At 52.8% G+C, this 17,427-nt stretch overlaps 1 protein-coding gene across 1 annotated transcript in view; it reads left to right on the top strand.

Moving 5' to 3' along the window:
• CD276 (CD276 molecule) overlaps positions 1 to 10,399 on the top strand; it is a 31,377-nt gene extending 20,978 nt beyond the window's left edge. Inside the window, exons 4-10 of the mRNA XM_010831420.1 lie at positions 6 to 54; positions 656 to 994; positions 1,175 to 1,471; positions 5,423 to 5,557; positions 6,274 to 6,315; positions 7,687 to 7,722; positions 8,980 to 10,399. Coding sequence (XP_010829722.1) covers positions 6 to 54; positions 656 to 994; positions 1,175 to 1,471; positions 5,423 to 5,557; positions 6,274 to 6,315; positions 7,687 to 7,722; positions 8,980 to 9,002 — 921 coding nt within the window. The 3' untranslated portion in view covers positions 9,003 to 10,399. The remainder of the gene's footprint in view (positions 1 to 5; positions 55 to 655; positions 995 to 1,174; positions 1,472 to 5,422; positions 5,558 to 6,273; positions 6,316 to 7,686; positions 7,723 to 8,979) is intronic.
• Positions 10,400 to 17,427: the final 7,028 nt, after the last annotated feature.

The raw sequence follows: 17,427 nt of genomic DNA, 5'->3' as shown, positions 1-17,427 counted from the left end.
TGCAGCAGGACGCCCACGGCTCGGTCACCATCACGCCCCATAGAAGCCCCACAGGTTTTTCTTTTGTTTTCTTAAATGTCCCTTGGGGTGGGGGACAGGGGCGGGGAGTTGGTCCAATCTCCAGTGGTCATAGTATCTGAATCTAGCTCCTTACCTTCAGTCTCCCAGAACAGTGAGACGCCTAATAATAATAATAACAGAAACAGGTTGCATAGAGGGAAAGCTTACTGTGGCAGGAGTAGGTGAGGGTGATGATCACAGGTCCTCTCAGCTCTCTGGGTCTCCTGACTCCAGGGCTCTGGAAACCGATGGAAAGAGTGGAGAAGCATTCAGATCTCAGAAGAGAGTCGGAAGATAGGAGACGGAAATGGGTCCTGGCGGAGAGGAGAGTTTTGCTAGAGCTGCAGGCTGCCCCAGGCCAGGTCCCCCAGGGAGATGGACCTTGTCAGGCCAAGGCCAAGCTGTTGTGATTCTTGTCAGACGATTAGGGACACGTCTGGAAGTGCTGAGACTCAATCTGTTTTTAGGTCTGGGGAGAAAATGGGAAGATGGCAGGGGACCTGGGGGTCGATGGAGGAGATATGGGAGGCAGTGTGGTGGTAGCCGAGTGTCCCCACCCCTCCTCACTGCCCTGCCGCTCCAACCTCGCCCTCAGGTGCAGTGGAAGTCCAGGTTCCGGAAGACCCCGTGGTGGCCCTTGTGGGCACCGACGCCACCCTACGCTGTTCCTTCTCGACCGAGCCCGGCTTCAGCCTGGCACAGCTCAACCTCATCTGGCAGCTGACAGACACCAAACAGCTGGTGCACAGCTTCGCCGAGGGCCGCGACCAGGGCAGCGCCTATGCCAACCGCACAGCGCTCTTCCCAGACCTGCTGGCTCAGGGCAACGCGTCCCTGAGGCTACAGCGCGTGCGCGTGGCTGATGAGGGCAGCTTCACCTGCTTCGTGAGCATCCGGGACTTCGGCAGCGCCGCGGTCAGCCTGCAGGTGGCAGGTGAGAGCCGCGGAAGGGGGCGCCCTCCCCTTGGCACGCCCCTCCTACTTCCTGCAGCCCTTTACCCACTGCCCCAGTGCTGACCCTTGTCTTCACAGCCCCGGGCGCTCTTTCCCTCCACTGTGTCCCACTGCCCTTGCCTTACCTGATCTCTGCCCTCTACCCTCTGCTCCCCTCCAGCCCCCTACTCAAAACCCAGCATGACCCTGGAGCCCAACAAGGACCTGAGGCCTGGGGACACGGTGACCATCACGTGCTCCAGCTACCAGGGCTACCCCAAGGCCGAAGTGTTGTGGCAGGATGGGCAGGGTGCGCCCTTGACCGGCAACGTGACCACGTCGCAGATGGCCAACGAACAGGGCTTGTTCGACGTGCACAGTGTGCTGAGGGTGGTGCTGGGCGCTAATGGTACCTACAGCTGCCTGGTGCGCAACCCCGTGCTGCAGCAGGACGCCCATGGCTCGGTCACCATTACAGGTAGGGGCCGACGAGCAGCTGGGGAAGGATAGAAGGAACCATCGCTTTTTATATAGACTCTGAGCCAGAATTCAGATAGGCTTGGGTGGTCAGGAAACTTAACAATTTTTTTTTTTTTTTTTTTTACATTTCACGTGTCTCAAATTCTCCCCCAAGCAGTCCTTAAGGGACTTGCTATATTGCGCAATAAGAATCATTTGTAGTATTTGCCCTCCTAACACTTTTCACTTTATGCATTGGTGAAGGAAATGGCAACCCACTCCAGTGTTCTTGCCTGGAGAATCGCAGGGATGGGGAAGCCTGGTGGGCTGCCGTCTATGGGGTCGCACAGAGTTGGACACGACTGAAGCGACTTAGCAGCAGCAGCAGCAAGAGTGTCTTAGTTGGTACTTGGGGACTGAATACCTGTCTGGAATCTGGAGGTGTTCCAGGAGGGAGTTCTGGAGCAGCCACAAGGCATAGCTCTGTCTGGAGTGCTTTCCTACGGGAACCTCTCCAAGTGCTGAGAAGGTGTTGCTATGTCACCGTCTGTTGCTGGGCGCCATCTAACTGTGAGCCCCTGAGAGACAGCTGGGCCTCTCCAGGTGGTCAGACCCCTCACTCCATCAATGTCAGTTCTCCATGGAATTAAACTGGACCCAGCCAGCCTTTGGACTTCCCGGGTAGCTCAACTGGTAAAGAATCCACCTGCAAGGCAGGAGACCTGGGTTCGATTCCTGGGTTGAGAAGATCCCTTGGAGGAGGGCATGGCAACCAACTCCAGTATTCCCTCCTGGAGAACCCCCATGGACAGAGGTGCCTGGCATGCTACGGTCCCTGGGGTTGCAACTAACCACAGCACACAGCACAGGCAGCCTTTGGAATGGCTGGGCTCTCTCTGCTGCCCCCATGTGGTCAAACACCAGATCAACGCTGCCCCTTGGGCAATTCCCTCAATCTACAGTTTTGGGCTCCTAGCCCACACTTCCCTTCCTTTAGTGCCCACCTCAGTGTGTACCCCTTGTGCCTGGAGGTGTGAAGAGGGCTCAGACCTACACTCAGGCCAGGGGGAGGCAGTCTTCATCCTTATTTGGATCTCATTCTGGCTCCTCTGTACTTCCCCTTCGGACAGCTAACCTTTCCTAGGGACCCCCCTGCATTCTCTGGGATCAGGACAGCAGGTTCTGTCCATCTGGTTCTCCTATTTATTTCCCATGACTTCCACCTGACCTGCGGCCCACAGAAGACCTGATCCCCCTGATAACCAGTTTCTGCGCAAGCCTCAGGCTTCACTGACTCACTCCTGTCTTCCTGCGCCCCATTTGCAAGGACCTTGCGTGGCCTTCACTTCTGCAAGTGTCCATCGCATTTGCCTTCTAGGAATTGAGGCTCATTCCTCCTCCTCTTTCACGGTTTTTCTTCTGGCAAGGCTTTGTCCCTTTGCCCACCCCCTCCCCAAGATTGACTTCACCCTCTTTCTGGAGACCCTAGGCCTGTACTTTCTGTGGGGTAGTTACTGCTCTGGGCTGTTGGATGTCCCATGGGGTCTCCTTGACCTTTTAGATACGTCAGCATATGGTCTGATGTAGCCACAGGAGAGAATCAGAAATATTAGCTACAGCAGGATTGACAGAGAATGTGAAGTTTTCAGAGGAGTGGGGAGTGATCAGAATGGGCTGCAGTTTCAGAAGTCTCTAGGGACAGGTGGGGTTGAGGGGACCTTGAAGGATTGGTGATCTTCACGATAATTTGCACACTGAACTGAATTAGCTATTCGCCATCCTGTGTAGAAAGGACTTGTGAGTATGCAATTATACTCATATACCTGAAGATGCAGGTCTGAAACCCCACTCTGTCCTTGACTGGCAGAATGAGGACAAGCCTGACCTGTACTGAGGGCATCAACACCAGCCTAGGGGTGGGCATAGTGGGAACCCCTCCGCCTGGGTGTTTCTGTGGCTCTGCTCCTTGCTTTTCTGCAAAAGCCCCACCCTGGGATCCCCAGGGGTTTCTTCCATGTGCTTCCTTGTACTATCCTCCTTTCCTGCTGCTGCTCAGTGGGGACATTTCTCCACCTGAGAGAAAAACATTAAAAATTATAGTAGCTGGCATTTAAAGTGCGTTCATTTCACAAATGAGGAAGCTGAAGGCCAGAGAGAAGAGAGAACTTTCCCAAGGCCACAGCCTAGCACAGTGGTTCTGACTCTTTGGGGATTAGCCACCTCTCTGAAAACTGGATACATGATAAATGCAGTCATTTGCATTTAAGTTTTGAGGGCTTGTGGCCCTGCTGCACTCATCCATGGGGGTCTGTGGACCTTGGCTCCAGCATCCTGCAGTGAGCAGATGAACCAGAATCCAACTTTTAGCCTCTCAGCCTAATTTCCTCTCCTCCCCACCACCCAGCCTCCTGTTTTTCTGAGAGCAGGTCTGCCCTACTTTGGAGCCCTTGGCCTGTATTTCGCTTTGGGCAGCTTTGTGCCTTGGAAAACGTTCTGGGACTCTGACTTTGAGTCCTCCGGCCTGGTCCCTCTGCACCTGCTGGAGGTTAGTTGCATGTGCTGTATGTGGAGGGGGCTTTGTGGAGCAAGCCCTGGATGTGGAGTCTGAAGATGCAGGTCTGAGCCCCGCTCTGTCCTTGGCTGGTGGGATGAAGGCAAGTCAGACCTGTGCTCCAGGTACCAACACCAGCCCAGGGCTGGACAGGGCAGGAGCCCCACCTCCTGGGTGTTTCTGTGGTCTGCTCCATGCTTTCCTGCAGGAGCCTCCCCTGCTCTGGATTCCCAGGGGTCCCTTCCATGCGCTTCATGGATTGGCTGGCCTGTCCTCTTGTGTCAGCTGCTGTCTTTCTCTTCTGCTCCTGTTCCCCAGGGTGATGGGTCCCTTTGCTGCTGATATCCAGAGCAGCAGTGTAACCGGCCATGCCTGTTGGAAGTGACCCTGGCTGCAAATCCCCATGTCAGTGTTAAGGCCTCCACTGCCCGAGGGTTGATGGCACTGCTCTTTGCTCTGATGGCATCTTCTGCAGGAGCTTTTGTTAGATTTGTTGTCCCCAAGGCCTCTGCCCAGGACCCCACGTGGATCCTGGGGCTGGGCTGGAGGATAGTGCACTCAGCACAGCTGTGGGTCCTTACCCAGCCAAGGGCAGCTCAGCTCCTCCCTCTGCCCTGAGACTGCCAACAGGAGGGCCCTCAGCGTTTCACAGCACTATTCCCCTGGCAAGTCTCCTTCTCAGGGGTAAACCTGTACTTGGGTGCCCTCCGTGTCCACCCTCATCTTTATGCGGGAATCTGCACCCATTTCCTGTCAAAGCCTGGATGTATATGTATTTTAGGTTTTGTGGGCCACATACCATCTCTGTTGCTGCTGCTGCTGTCTTTCCTTTATTTGGTAACCCTTTACAAATGTAAAACTATTATTAGCTCTTGGGTTGTACAAAAACAGGCCACGGGCCAGATTTGGCCCATGGACTGTGGTTTGCCAACTCCTGATCTGTAAGATGGAGAATATCACCAGGTGGGGCTGGGGAAGAAAGGGGGGCTTCCTGAGGAGGAATCATAAGCCAGGTGGAGAGTGAGGGAGCACTTTTCAGGTAGAGGAAACCGAGAGCAGTGGTGCAGGGGCTGGGAGCAGTCGGTCGTCTCTACGGAGAATGGAATTACAAAGAAGCTTGAAGCACTATTTCCATGTCAGTAGGGAGCCATAGAAAGTTCTTGAGCATCTTGGGCCACAGATTCTTCAAACCTCCCAGGTTGAGGCCTGCCCATGACAATCCCAGCTGTGTCAGGCTTTGGAGGGTTTGTGGATGTGGGGGGAAGGGGCACAGGAGCTTATGTAAGCTCAGTTCATGGTGTGGGGGCCCCCTGAAGGTAGGAGCCCCCTGTTCACACTCTGGAGTCGGGGGATTGTCCTCAGGACCACTGGGGGTCAGGCATGACAGTCTCTCCCCATTCTCCCCACCTCCCCTCCCAGGACAGCCCATGACATTCCCCCCCGAGGCCCTATGGGTGACCGTGGGGCTCTCCATCTGCCTTGTCGCACTGCTGGTGGCCCTGGCCTTCGTGTGCTGGAGAAAGATCAAACAGAGCTGCGAGGAGGAGAATGCAGGTAAATGAGAGAGGCGGTGTGCATGTGTCTCCGGGTATGTTGGTGTGTCTATGATATCAACAGGAGTGTCACTTTCCAGTGACAGAATGAATGTGTGTGCAAATGCAGCTACATTGTGTGTGTATATGTGTGATCTGGAGGCTGAACAGATCTCGTGTGTTTAAAGACGTGTGAGCCTACCCGTGAGTGTGCAAACATGCAGGGTGAGTGTGCAGAAATGCACGGTGGATGTGAGTGTGACTAGGAGCAAGTAGTGGATGTGTAACAGAGGGATGAATGTGTCTGTGTGTGACCGTGAGAGTGTAAGTCACATGAGTGTATCTGTGAGTGAGAGCACGTGGAGATCGAGCCATGCAGGCGTGAGTTCTTTGTGGGTTTGTGTGTCACCATGAGAGGCTGTGTCATCCTTAGAGTGGACAGTGTCTGAAGCAGCCGCTGTTTGCTGGGGTCAGTGTGGGTTGACTTGGTGATTGGTAGGTGGTAAGTCGACATTGATAGGTAGGTGGTTTGACCCTGGTAGGGAAGTCGACTCTGGTGAGTGGTGGGTGGGTGAGTGAGTGGATAGTCCTTGGCCAGGTGAGTGGTGGGCTCCTGCCTGGGGTCCCTCTTATCCTGGCACAGGCCAGGCCTGCTCAGCCCCATCCGCCTGCCTCCTGCACTCCCAGGAGCAGGTCAGTGATGAAGGTGGGTAGGGCTGAGGAAGTTTCTGTTCCCAGGAGCCGAGGACCACGATGGGGATGGAGAAGGATCCAAGACGGGTAAGTCTGAACCCAGAGGGACTCTGTTGGCTGAGGACATGCAGGGATGGGGCAGGGACCCCAAGGTCTGGAGGGGCCCCATTTACTTGAAGGTTTGAATGAAATGTGTCCTGTGGACTGAGGCCTCCCAGCCTAGGTGAGTCTGGTCTTTGCTCAGCAGTAGACCGGGAGGCAGGTCTCCCAGCTGCTGCTTCGTTTCTTCTGTCTACCTTTACCACCTCCCAGGGCCACTCCACCCTGAAGGACCTGGCTCGGCAAGCAGGGCAGGCTGGGTTCCAGACCCAGCTTATATAAGCTGAGTGGCCTTGAGCAAGTCACTTTGCCTCTCTGGGCCTCAGTTTCCTCCTAGCTGCTCCTTTCATGGGTGGTGTGAGTTAAATTAAATGAGATCATGTATATGAAGGGCCTGATATTGTGCCGGGGGCCTGCAAGGGCTCCGTGGTTTTCAGTCCTGTTATTAGCACTGTGTTTTCAGCCTGACACAGTTCCACTCTGCTAAGAGGCTGAATAACTTTGGTCAGCGTTTTGTTCTTCTGGGCTTCAGTTTCCCATATGTAAAAACTGGCCTCCTGGCCTTCCCTGATGGCAGCAGAGGGCCGTTTTGAACCTCTCTCGAGTGACTTTGCGAAGGGCCCAGCACTTTGGGGACACAAGCCTGGAGCCTGGAGAGGAGGCGCCAAGGCCCTGGTGCCCCTCGGCCACTGGAGGCCTCACTGCCTTCCCTCCCCAGGGCCCATGTATTGGGGGAGCAGGTTCTTGCTGAGCCCTCTGTGATGGTGCCAGTTGACACGGGTTACCCCCCAATCCCCGAAGAAGGAAGGGCAGAAGATTGACCTCTGGGGACTGTTGTAAACTGTGCCAATTCATTCTCTGCCTTGGGTGTCTGGGTGTGGCAGGTATAGACACAGCCTGGGATCAGGCCTCATTTTTCTTGTTCAGAGGCAGGTGCAGTTGGCAGAAGGGAGGGAGTGGGGAGAAGAGGGGGGCTTAGAGACACGCTTAGTCTCAGTTCTGCAAGATCTTGGGCCTAGCTGGCGACACCTGCAGCCTCCCTTAGCGCCTCTCTTAACCCTATTTGTAGAGCAGGCTCAGGGTACTCTCACATCCCTCACTCACAGGAGGGCTGGGAAATTGTTCCCATTATAGAGGTTCAGAAAACAGGCCTGGGGGAGGAGTGACAAGTCATAGAGCAGAACGGGAACCTGGGGCAGCAGCTGAGACCCCTTTTCCAGTGCTGTGATGTTTCCCGCGCCCTCTCAACTTCTCCCTCCTGCCTCCTCCTCCCAGGCCTTCCCAGTCTTCTAGACTTTATTTCTTCCTTACCACCACTTTCCACAGTTCCCCCTTCACTGTGTTCTTCCTTTTTTGCAGCCCTGCGGCCCCTGAAACACTCTGAAAACAAAGAAGGTAAAGACGTGGTGTTTGTGCATCTGTGTGTGTGCCCTTGTGTGTAGGAGGCTGGGGGCTGGTCATTGGTGATGGGGTTGCTGCTGCCCCGAGGCTCCCTCCCCTAGAAGGACAGCCTCGACTCCTCCCTGTTGAAATGGCAGCAGGCGGAGAAATCAAGGTCCCCACTGCTCTTAACAGGATGCAAATATGATAGAGGCTTAACTGGGACAGGAGTCGAGATTGTCTTAAGGCCACTGGTACCCTGGAACCAGCTTCCTCCTACCTGGCTTCTGCCTTCTTCTACTCAAAGCTTACATTGCCAGGTCCAGGTGGCTGCTCCAGCTCCCACACCCCCTCCAGAACGAAGAGGGAAAGAGGAGAGGGAGGGGACATTTTTTTCTAGGGCTTGACTAGAAATAGCTCCTGTCAGTCCTGTTTATATCCATTTGTCAGAACCTAGTCACGTGACTGCAACTCAAGTGAGGCTAGGAAATGGGGTTTTCAGCTGGACAGGCACGTTCCTGGTACACAGTCAGTGGTTAATAATTGTTAGTGATGGTTATTGGTCAGATTATCATAACATCAGCAGTTACATTAGGAAGTGGTTGGTTGGAGGTTAGTTTAGTTTGAGATTCTTCTTTATTAAAAGTGACCAGGAGCTACACCTCTGTGTGTGTGTTTATAAATATATGTATATCTCTCTGTGTGTCTGTGTATTTTGAATAAGCTATTTCTCAATGCAGACTTATCACTAAATATGAGTGGCTTCCACTTAAAGGTCAAAAGTTTTGGGACCTTAATTTTTGGCCAAAGGTTATGGAGCCTTAAGTAACTTTCAGGTTGGCTTGCTGTCCCTGTCAGGAAATAAACTCTCCATTCAGATCATGGCGGAGAGTGAGGCCATGGGTGTGAATGTATGGAGTGGAGAAGATGAATCGGGACAGACAGGGTGGGGGGCAGCATGGGGAAGGGAAGAGTGTGCCAGACCAAGAGAAGGGAAGGGTGCAAGGTGGCTGGATCCAGGGGGATTGAGAGAAGCCGGCGAGGACTGGGCAGTCTCCTCCAGGTACCCTCATAGTCAGTCTGATGCCCGGCTGCTGTGTGTGTCTATCTGAGCCTTGAGGGCAGTGCTTGCTGTGGGGGTTGCCAGTCAGACTGTCAGCCCCCTCACACATACTCCCCCCACCCCCCGAGTATGTGACCACATCCCTGGGGATCTGACATTCCCGCATTTAACGCTCCCCCCTCTTTTTTCCTTCCCATCATGAAATGTAGATGATGGACCAGAAATAGTCTGACCGCGAGGCTCAGGGAGCTGCTGCCCCTGCCCTGGGGCTCCCACCTCTGGCTGCACTGGAGCCTCAGTATGAGCTCTGGGCTGGGGGCTTCCCTGCCTCCAACAGACGGCGTCCACTCTAGCGGATCTCCTCATTCTGCAAAGGACACGATACACAGACCACCCTGCAGCCTTACTTCTCTGATGGACACGATTCCCGAGTCATCCTGCTGCCTTATTTCTCCAGTGACACGATACCTAAATCATCTCGCCGCTTATTCCTCACGGACGCAATACACAGACCTCCCTGCCGCCATATTTCCCCAATGGATATGCTACACGGACCATCTGGCTGCCATTTTTCTCCAAAGATGTGGTACACAGTCTCCCCTCGCCTTGTCTCCGATGGTCCAGATACACTAGCTATCACTTCTCAGCCTTCTCCCCCATCTGTCCGTAACTCTGTCTCCTCAGCAGAGGCCACTGCAGCCTTAGTATTTCCTCCAGACTAGAGGCGTCGCCTCGTGCTCTGGCCCCAAAGTCAGCCTCTTCCCTCCTCCACTAAGTGAATACAGGGCCCCTCCCCCAGGCATGCAGACAACCAGGTGCACGTGCTGGAACACGTGAGGACCTTCCCCGGCCCTGCCTCTTCCGGGGCGCCCCGGGCTGTGCCCTGTGAGCCCCACCCTCCACCCGCTCTCCCCACGGGAAGGACGTGCTGGTCACACCAGGTCTGTGGGCGGCTGCATGGGCCCCCTTGTGATCTGCTGCTGTCCCTCTGCTTTTCCTTTCATTGATCCATTCAAGTAACGTTCACTGAGCATCTCTGGGCGTCAGCACTGTGTTAGGTACTGGGGACCCTGCGTGAGAAGACAAGCCCCTCCCTAAGGAGCGCGCCCTTCAGCCGAGAAACCCGTGAGGCAAGAGGGACTCGTGAGGGGCTCCTGCCATGCTTCCTGCTGAACCCCTCTTCTGGACCACAGTTCCCAGGATACCTCACTCCCATCCCACCCGGAATCCTTGCTCAGAGACCTGGAAAGAGAGACAGAGCCTCTTGCCACAACTGGAGCATCTGATGGTTTCCAAAGTGTCTTTCCAGGCATGCACAGCGGGGACAGGCAGCCCAGACCCGACCGACCTGGGGAGCTGAGAGCTGCAGCGCAGGGGAAGCCTGAGGGCAGGGACAGCCCCTCCCCCACCATGGTGCTATTACGGAGCTGGGCAGACAATTTCTGGCATGTCTCCCGCCAGTCCCCAGCCTCCAGTGGAGTAAACTTCTGAGGACCTGATGTCCTCCTGTTGACATCCCTCCCTTCACCAGGAATGAAAGATGTGGGGGTTTCTAATTTAAATGTGGGACTCTGAGAAATTTTGTTAACCGGGGGTGCATTTTGGGAAAAATAAATGCCTTTGTAGAAAGCTTTTTCTCTGTAAATTGTGTGGCAGCAGGGCTCGACTGGAAGAATTCCCTCCTGGACGTTTGAGGCCCAGAGTAGGGGTGCTTGGATCTCCTTAACTCTCACCGTCCTTAAGTCCCTGGGTTTCCATGGCCCTTTCTCTAACTTCATTTACCCACTTGATAAGGATGCTGGCTGTCCAGAAAGCCAAGTCCTTTGGTCACTGTATGGGGCTCCACCCACTCTTAGAAGTGTCGCCTAATATCTTTATCTCAGAAGATTCAGACTCTAGGCTTGTTTAAGGCCTAATGCCCCCATTTTATGGATGGGGAAACTAAGACCCAGGAAGAAGCTAACGTAGCAAAGGAACTCTACGTGCTCTTTTTGGCTGACACAGTGGAATGGGCACCAGGCCTGAGTCAGAGGTCTGGGTCTAAGACCTCATTTAGCCCTTCCCTGTGATCCTGAGCTGGGCATTTCACTTCTCTGGGCTTTAGATTTTTTATTTTTTTGGCCACGCTGTGCAGCATACAGGATCTTAATTTCTCAATTAGGGATTGAACCTTTGCCCCCTGCATTTGGAGTCTTAACCATTAGACCACCAGGGAAGTCCCAAGGCCTTAGTTTTCTTATATGAAAAATGGGCTTGAGATTTTTCATCACCTTCCAGTTTCGAAGACTAAGAAGAAGAGGTGAACATGGCAAGCAAACCATTTCCAGAGAACCAGGTTCAAGGATGTGGGAGCCTGCAAAGTGCACTGGGCTCCTTTACTCTTGGGGGCCAGGGTCTCAGAACTGGCCCACCAGTCAGTCCCCAAACTCTGTGGGCCCTAGGGCAGCAGGAAGAGCTTGGGCTGGAGGTCAGGACACTTGACTTTTGTTTTTAATTTTTTTTCTTGTTTTCCATTTTGACTTTTGTTCCTGGCTCTGCTGCTGACTTGTGACCTGGTCCTTCATCCCTCTGAACCTTCATTTCCTTATCTGTTAAGAAGGGGTGAAGGGACTTCCCTGGTGGTCCAGTGGTTAAGATGCTGTGCTTTGAATGCAGGGGTCATGAGTTCAAACCCTGGTCAAGGAACTAAAATCCCACATGCCACATGGCCAAATAAATAAAAATTTTAAAAACAGCAAAATATGTTTAAAAAGAAGGGGTGATGATACCTTTGGAAAGGTATGTGGAATTCTTTCCAAAGGGTGCTTCTTCTAAAGTCGATGGCCCTAGGAGTAAGTCCAGTCACCTTACTAGAAGGCCCCCCCGACTGGTGCTGTGGGTAGGTTTTAGATTCAAAAACCTTTCGCCGAGGCTCTGTCTCTTGCCCCTTGTCTCCCCCTCCACCCTGGAGCATGACCTCACCTCACCAGGCGTCAACCACACCAGTACAATAGTAGTTCATGTTTCGTAGGATTGCTGTGAGGGTTGGACAACATAGGAAGAAGACACTACAAACTATAAAGTGCTGGGCACACGTGATGGCTTATCTTTCCCTCCCTGCAGTCGGGTTGCACACACTTGCTCCCTCGGTGATTTTGTAGATGGAGCACAGCGACCCAGGGCAAGTTGTCTAAACCTCAGTTTGCCCATCAGTAAAACAGGCCCAGAAACTGGTGCGTTTTTTCTTTCGGACAGGGCTGGGAGATGGCTCAAACACGATGCTGAATCAGATGCTTAAGGGAGGGACCCAGCAGGTGTGGGACTTCCCTAGGGGCTGCAGGGTGAGGAAGGTGGCCATTCACTCCCCCCAGTAGCTGGTGCCCCCAGAGAGCAGTATTTTTAGCTGCTCTTCCTGGGCAAAGCTCCAACTCCTGCATTTTAATGGAGAAATAATTCTCACAGTACGACAAGCTGTAGCCTGCAGGTGTCACATCCATATTAAAGAGGGGACAGAGCAGGGTTCATTTTCTTGGCTTGAGGTATGACCGGAATTCACCTCCAAGACCATTTGTAACCAAGGCCATGAAGACCCATTAGTGGCACTGACCGTTGAGGAGGAGGAGCCTGGATGTGACCGTTGAGGAGGAGGAGCCTGGATGTTGGGCTACAAACAGAATGGCTGACAGGCCGAGTCACCCTGCCTTTCTCTCCCTGCTCTCTTCCTCTTCAGAGCGTTCTCTCACAAGCACGGACAGTGCCTTCCATGGTGTCTGTTCAGGCAGAGGCACTTGACCTGGCTTATCCCAGGAGGCGGGTGCCTAGTGGGATGCTGGTATGTGTGGACCAAGGAACAGTTGTTGAGTCACTAAGTCGTATCTGACTCTTCACCACTGCGTGGACTCACCCACCAGGCTGCTATGTCCATGGAATTTCCCAGGCAGGAATACTGGAGTGGGTTGCCATTTCCTTCTCCAGGGAATCTTCCCAATGAGCAGAGACCCTGGCAGATTATTTTTTATTAGTAGTAAAAAAAATTTTTTTGGCCACATGGCATGTGGGATCTTAGTTCCCTGAGTAAGACTTGAACCTGCACCCCCTGCAGTGGAAGCACAGACTTTTAATTACTGGACCATTAGGGAAGTCCCAGATCCTGCAAATTCTGAGTGGGGCAATAGCCAAAGATCTTAATGCAAAGCCCAAGTCTTAAACTGAGACAGGAAGCCAAAGATAGCCCTGAACAGCCCTGAACCCAGGCGTCCAAGCGCAGGACACTCACATGACCCGGAGTGGAGCCACCATGAAGTGAGCGGCCGGAACGTGGAGGAGGTATGAGGGACAGAGGATTCAAACACCACAAATGCAAATAATACAGAAATGTAGAAACTGGTTGTCTTCACCTCCAATCCCCTCACTCAGGGGAAAGTACTACTAACAGTTTGTTATCTTTCCAGACTTTTCCCCAGGCTTACTCATTTATAAAAATGAAATCACGAATTCTGTTCTACAGCTTTTTTTCCCCCTATTTGATTTACCATTTTCTCAGATCAGTTCTCTTAACTTTTTATGTTGAGTTGTCTCATACACCTAGTGTGTAAAAAAGATGCTAGTCCTCAGTGTATGGCTCTGTGAATTTTTAAAGAAGTGTTTACATCACCATGTAAATATCACCTAGATCCAGATACAGAACACTTTCAGCATCCAGAAAGTTCCCTCCTGACCCTGCCTAGTCAATGGCCCCACCCAGAGAGACTGCTCTGGCTGTTTTCACCATCGATTCGTTTTGCTTGTTCTTGAACTTAACATAAATGGATCCTACCTCATATACTATTTTGTGCCTAGCTTTTTGCAGAGACCTCCTTCATTCTTTCTAAATGGCTACATAGTATCTCCTAGCACTGCTATTCTAGAATAGACTTTGGCAGGTTCTACAGTTTGGAGACAAATACTGCAGCCTTGCGCTCCAGTTGCTACAGTATGGAGCCTCATACTCATCACAGGCCCATAGGCTGTAGATATTAAATGTTGGTAGAGTTACCTCTTGTTTGGGCTTCCTTTACAGCCAGTCCTCATGGCAGAAAGAACGTGCTAGTGAAGAGCACTTAGGGCCACTGGCAAAACAATTCTATACAGGGCAGCAAGGGTGCCAGGAATTGCCACCCCAGCCAGGCACTCAGACTCACAGTGGAACCTGACCCAGCAGCGGATGAGGCCTGCGGACCTCTTTTCCTCCCCCACCCACCCTGCACTGCCTTACCCTTCAACACCTAACTTGTAGGGGCCCCGCCTCAATTCCCCAGGTGCTAGGGGTCTTCATGGTTCTAGGACCCCAGTCTTAGAGGTGAGTGTGTCTGCCTCTTGATGGATGGGTGGGCCTTGGGCTGAAAGGCGCATCCTGCATGCACACCTGACCACAATGGATGGGGCCACATTCATCAGCATCTCACTTAGATGCAGGTGCCTCAGGGCACATTCAATTTTCTGCACTTGTTTCTGAGGGTGTTCGTGACCTGCCATTTGGCTCCACCAGTTCCAGGTAATTACAGTGACACTATCTCAGCACTAATGAGGTGGTGCCTGTTAGTGCACAGGGAACGCTGGGCCTCACGGGGCACACACATCCCAGCCCTCAGAAGCAGAGGGTTTGACCTTTGTCCCCAGCCTTTCTGCAGCACCTGAGCAGTAAAATCGCCCCCTCCCCTCAACCTCCCTCAGCTGATATGATTTCCTCACCCCCACTGCCCTCCTCTGGACCTGTGTCCTCATTATCCCTTCCGGATGGAGGCCCATGAATCAAAATGTTTTGGCCCCTAATAGATAATCCTGGGCACCACGCTCCTGCTCCACATCACAGCAGTCTACTGGTTCTTAACCCTGGCTGCACCTTAGAGTCACTTAAGGAAGTTTTAATAATAGCAGTTCCCCTGGCCCCATCCCTAGAAGTTCTGACGCAGCTAGATGAGATCACTGCTAAATAGCTGATGTGTGTACCCCAGGGGCTTGAGCCTACCTTACAAGTTAATGCAAAACAGGATTCAGAGAGACAGCCCAGAGCAGAGGCTTCCGAGACCAGGGGCCAGAGACAAGCAGCTGTTCTCAATGAGACTGAATCAGACCTAAGGGTGTTTGTTTTCTCACTAAAGGAAGAACAGAAAATACAGGTGCAAGGAAGGTTAAGGGGAGGGATCTTGTTTAGTGTGAAGAGGAGGGCCTGTTCCTTCTGTTGTGGGGCCCAGAGGAGAGCAGGAACCCTAAGTTCCCACTCTTGGTCAGACCAGGCACCTAGGCTCTGGGGAAGTGAGAAAAGAGGGGGCTCCAGGAATGACAGTGCAGCCTTCAGCCTGAGGACAGGAGACAGGGGGCTCCCTCCTTTTCCTCCGACTGCCTCCCCTTCTCCCTCTCTTTCCCTTGTTGCCCCCAGGCCTCCAGATGTGCACAGTCATGCGGCTGGTCCTGGTTCCCTCCCTCCCTCCAGCACCACGAAGGGAAGGACCATCTGTCCTGCTCACTGCAGCCCAGCGGGCTGTGCGCGTGTGCCAGGCTCAAGAAAGCAGCTTTCACGCTCTTCCTGCTTCCTTTCCTCCCTGCCTCAAACTTGCTTCTGCCCCAGGATATTCTGTGGCCTCTACTGTTCTGCAGACCTGCTGCAGCCAAAGTGGCCAGAGGATAGCATCTTTCCTCTACCACTGCCTTCCACCACCCTCCTGAGTGGTCTCTGGCCTCTAGCCCTCCCTTGGTCTCAAAGCTTAGCTATCTGGAGTCTACCTGACTAGTCCCATAATTCAGGCTGTCAGGCTCCTGGGGTGCTAGTCTGCACCCTATCTCAGTTCCTTCCTGCCTCTTGTGTTTCAGTGTGCATGCTCAGTCTTCAGTCGTGTCCGAACTCTTTGCAACCCCATGGTCTGTAACCTGCCAGGCTCCTCTGTCCATGGGATTCTCCAGGCAAGAATACTAGAGTGGGTTGCCATTTCCTACTTCCAGGGATCTTTCCAACCCAGGGATCAAACCCATGTCTCCTAAGACTCCTGCATTGGCAGGTGATTTCTCTGCCGCTGCGCAACCTGGGAAGCCCCCTTGTGTTTCAATATCCTCTCCTAAACAGTGCCTGCAGAATGTGACCCTCACTCTCAGGGCACTGGGGGAAGGGACCAACATGTATCTCTGCTGGCCACTGAACTGACATTTAGCCTTATTTGCTAAGATAATTTGTTGCTAATGAATGAACATGCTACTTCTTATTTCTATAGCTTTCATAATGGCTTGAAGTCTATATGGTGGGCACATCAGCAAACGTTCTGAGAACCCGAAGCTGGCCAAGTTGCAGAGGGAGCTTAGCCTCCATGGTTGACCATGTCAAGGGCTTGTGACATGGGAAGCATGGCCAGGGTGCTGATTTCCTTGGTTTCTCCATCCAGGCTGCCCTTCTGAGTGTCCACCCACCTAATGCAGCCGGGAGGATAGGGGTCAGCCCTGCAAAAGAATGTGGGCTTCCCTGGTGGTTCGGCAGTAAAAGAATCCGCCTGCCAATGCAGGAGACTTGGGTTCAATTCCTGGATCAGGAAGATCCCATGGAGAAGGAAATGGCAACCCACTCCAGTATTCTTGCCTGGCAAATCTCATGAACAGAAGGAGCCTGGTAAGCTCCAGTCCATGGGGTCAAAAAGAGTCAAACATGACTTAATGATTCAACACCACCACCACCGCAAGAGAAGGTGCGCCAGGGACTCCAGACGTGGGACATTTGTGGAGTGGGCTTGATAGTGCTAGGAGAGGAGTCCATTTTGCTCTGTCTGGAGGATGGGTGATGAGGGAGAAGGGGCCACAGATGACTGACAGGGTGGGGGGAGTTGGATGGGCCATATTCAATCCTGTTTATAAGCCTTTGCTCAAGCTCTTGCCTCACTGAATCTGCCCCCTCTTTTCTCTGCCTGTGTAAATCCTACGCACTCCCTGCTGTGAATCCCCTGGATCCCTGACTGCACCTCAAATGTTTCACAGCCATAATAAAGCCCTGGCTCCTTTGCTGCTCTCTGGAAATTCATCTCCTTCTCCCCAGAGTAGTTCTGGATTTGCCCTGCCCAGCCTGGGGCACAGAGCAGCCCCTGTCCTCCACTAAGTACCCAAACCACATTCATCCAGTCTCTGAATGCAATTCACACTGAGGCTGAAGTTGACTTCTACACTATGCCCAGAAAAAAAAAAAAGGATTTCCCAGCAAAGGAATAATGTAAATGAGGCTGTCAAAGGGTGCCTAACCTATTTAAAGGAAAAATCTATTTTAAAAATCTCTTAGAAGCCCCTATTTACCCAGAAACAATTGATATGGTAATTGCAAGTCTTTCTCCTTTTTATTTACCATGGAAGGTTCCCTGCGCTCCGTTCACCCACCCCCACATTCTATGTGGGGAATGCTACCTTCTAACCCTTGGGGTGCTGGATACTCTGTGCCCTTGCAGGTCACTTCTGCAAAATGGGGTCAAGAACAGTCCCCCCTTCTCTGGTTGACTGAGATGAAGAGAGATTGCTCAAAGGACTGAGGTTCCAAGGGGCACCTCACCTGCACTTAAGCTGAGTGAATGGATAAGTCTGAACAGATGGCCTCAGGCTCAGCCTGCGCAAACAAGAGAGATGTGAACCAGCAGAGAGGGGATAGGCCATCAGACAGGGTGTGGCGGGGAGGG

The sequence above is a fragment of the Bison bison genome, unplaced genomic scaffold (assembly GCF_000754665.1).
Source record: "Bison bison bison isolate TAMUID 2011002044 unplaced genomic scaffold, Bison_UMD1.0 scf7180017864526, whole genome shotgun sequence".
NCBI classification, from domain to species: Eukaryota; Metazoa; Chordata; class Mammalia; order Artiodactyla; family Bovidae; genus Bison; species Bison bison.
Note: the sequence above shows the minus strand (reverse complement) of the source record. Positions and strands in the feature narration are given on the sequence as shown.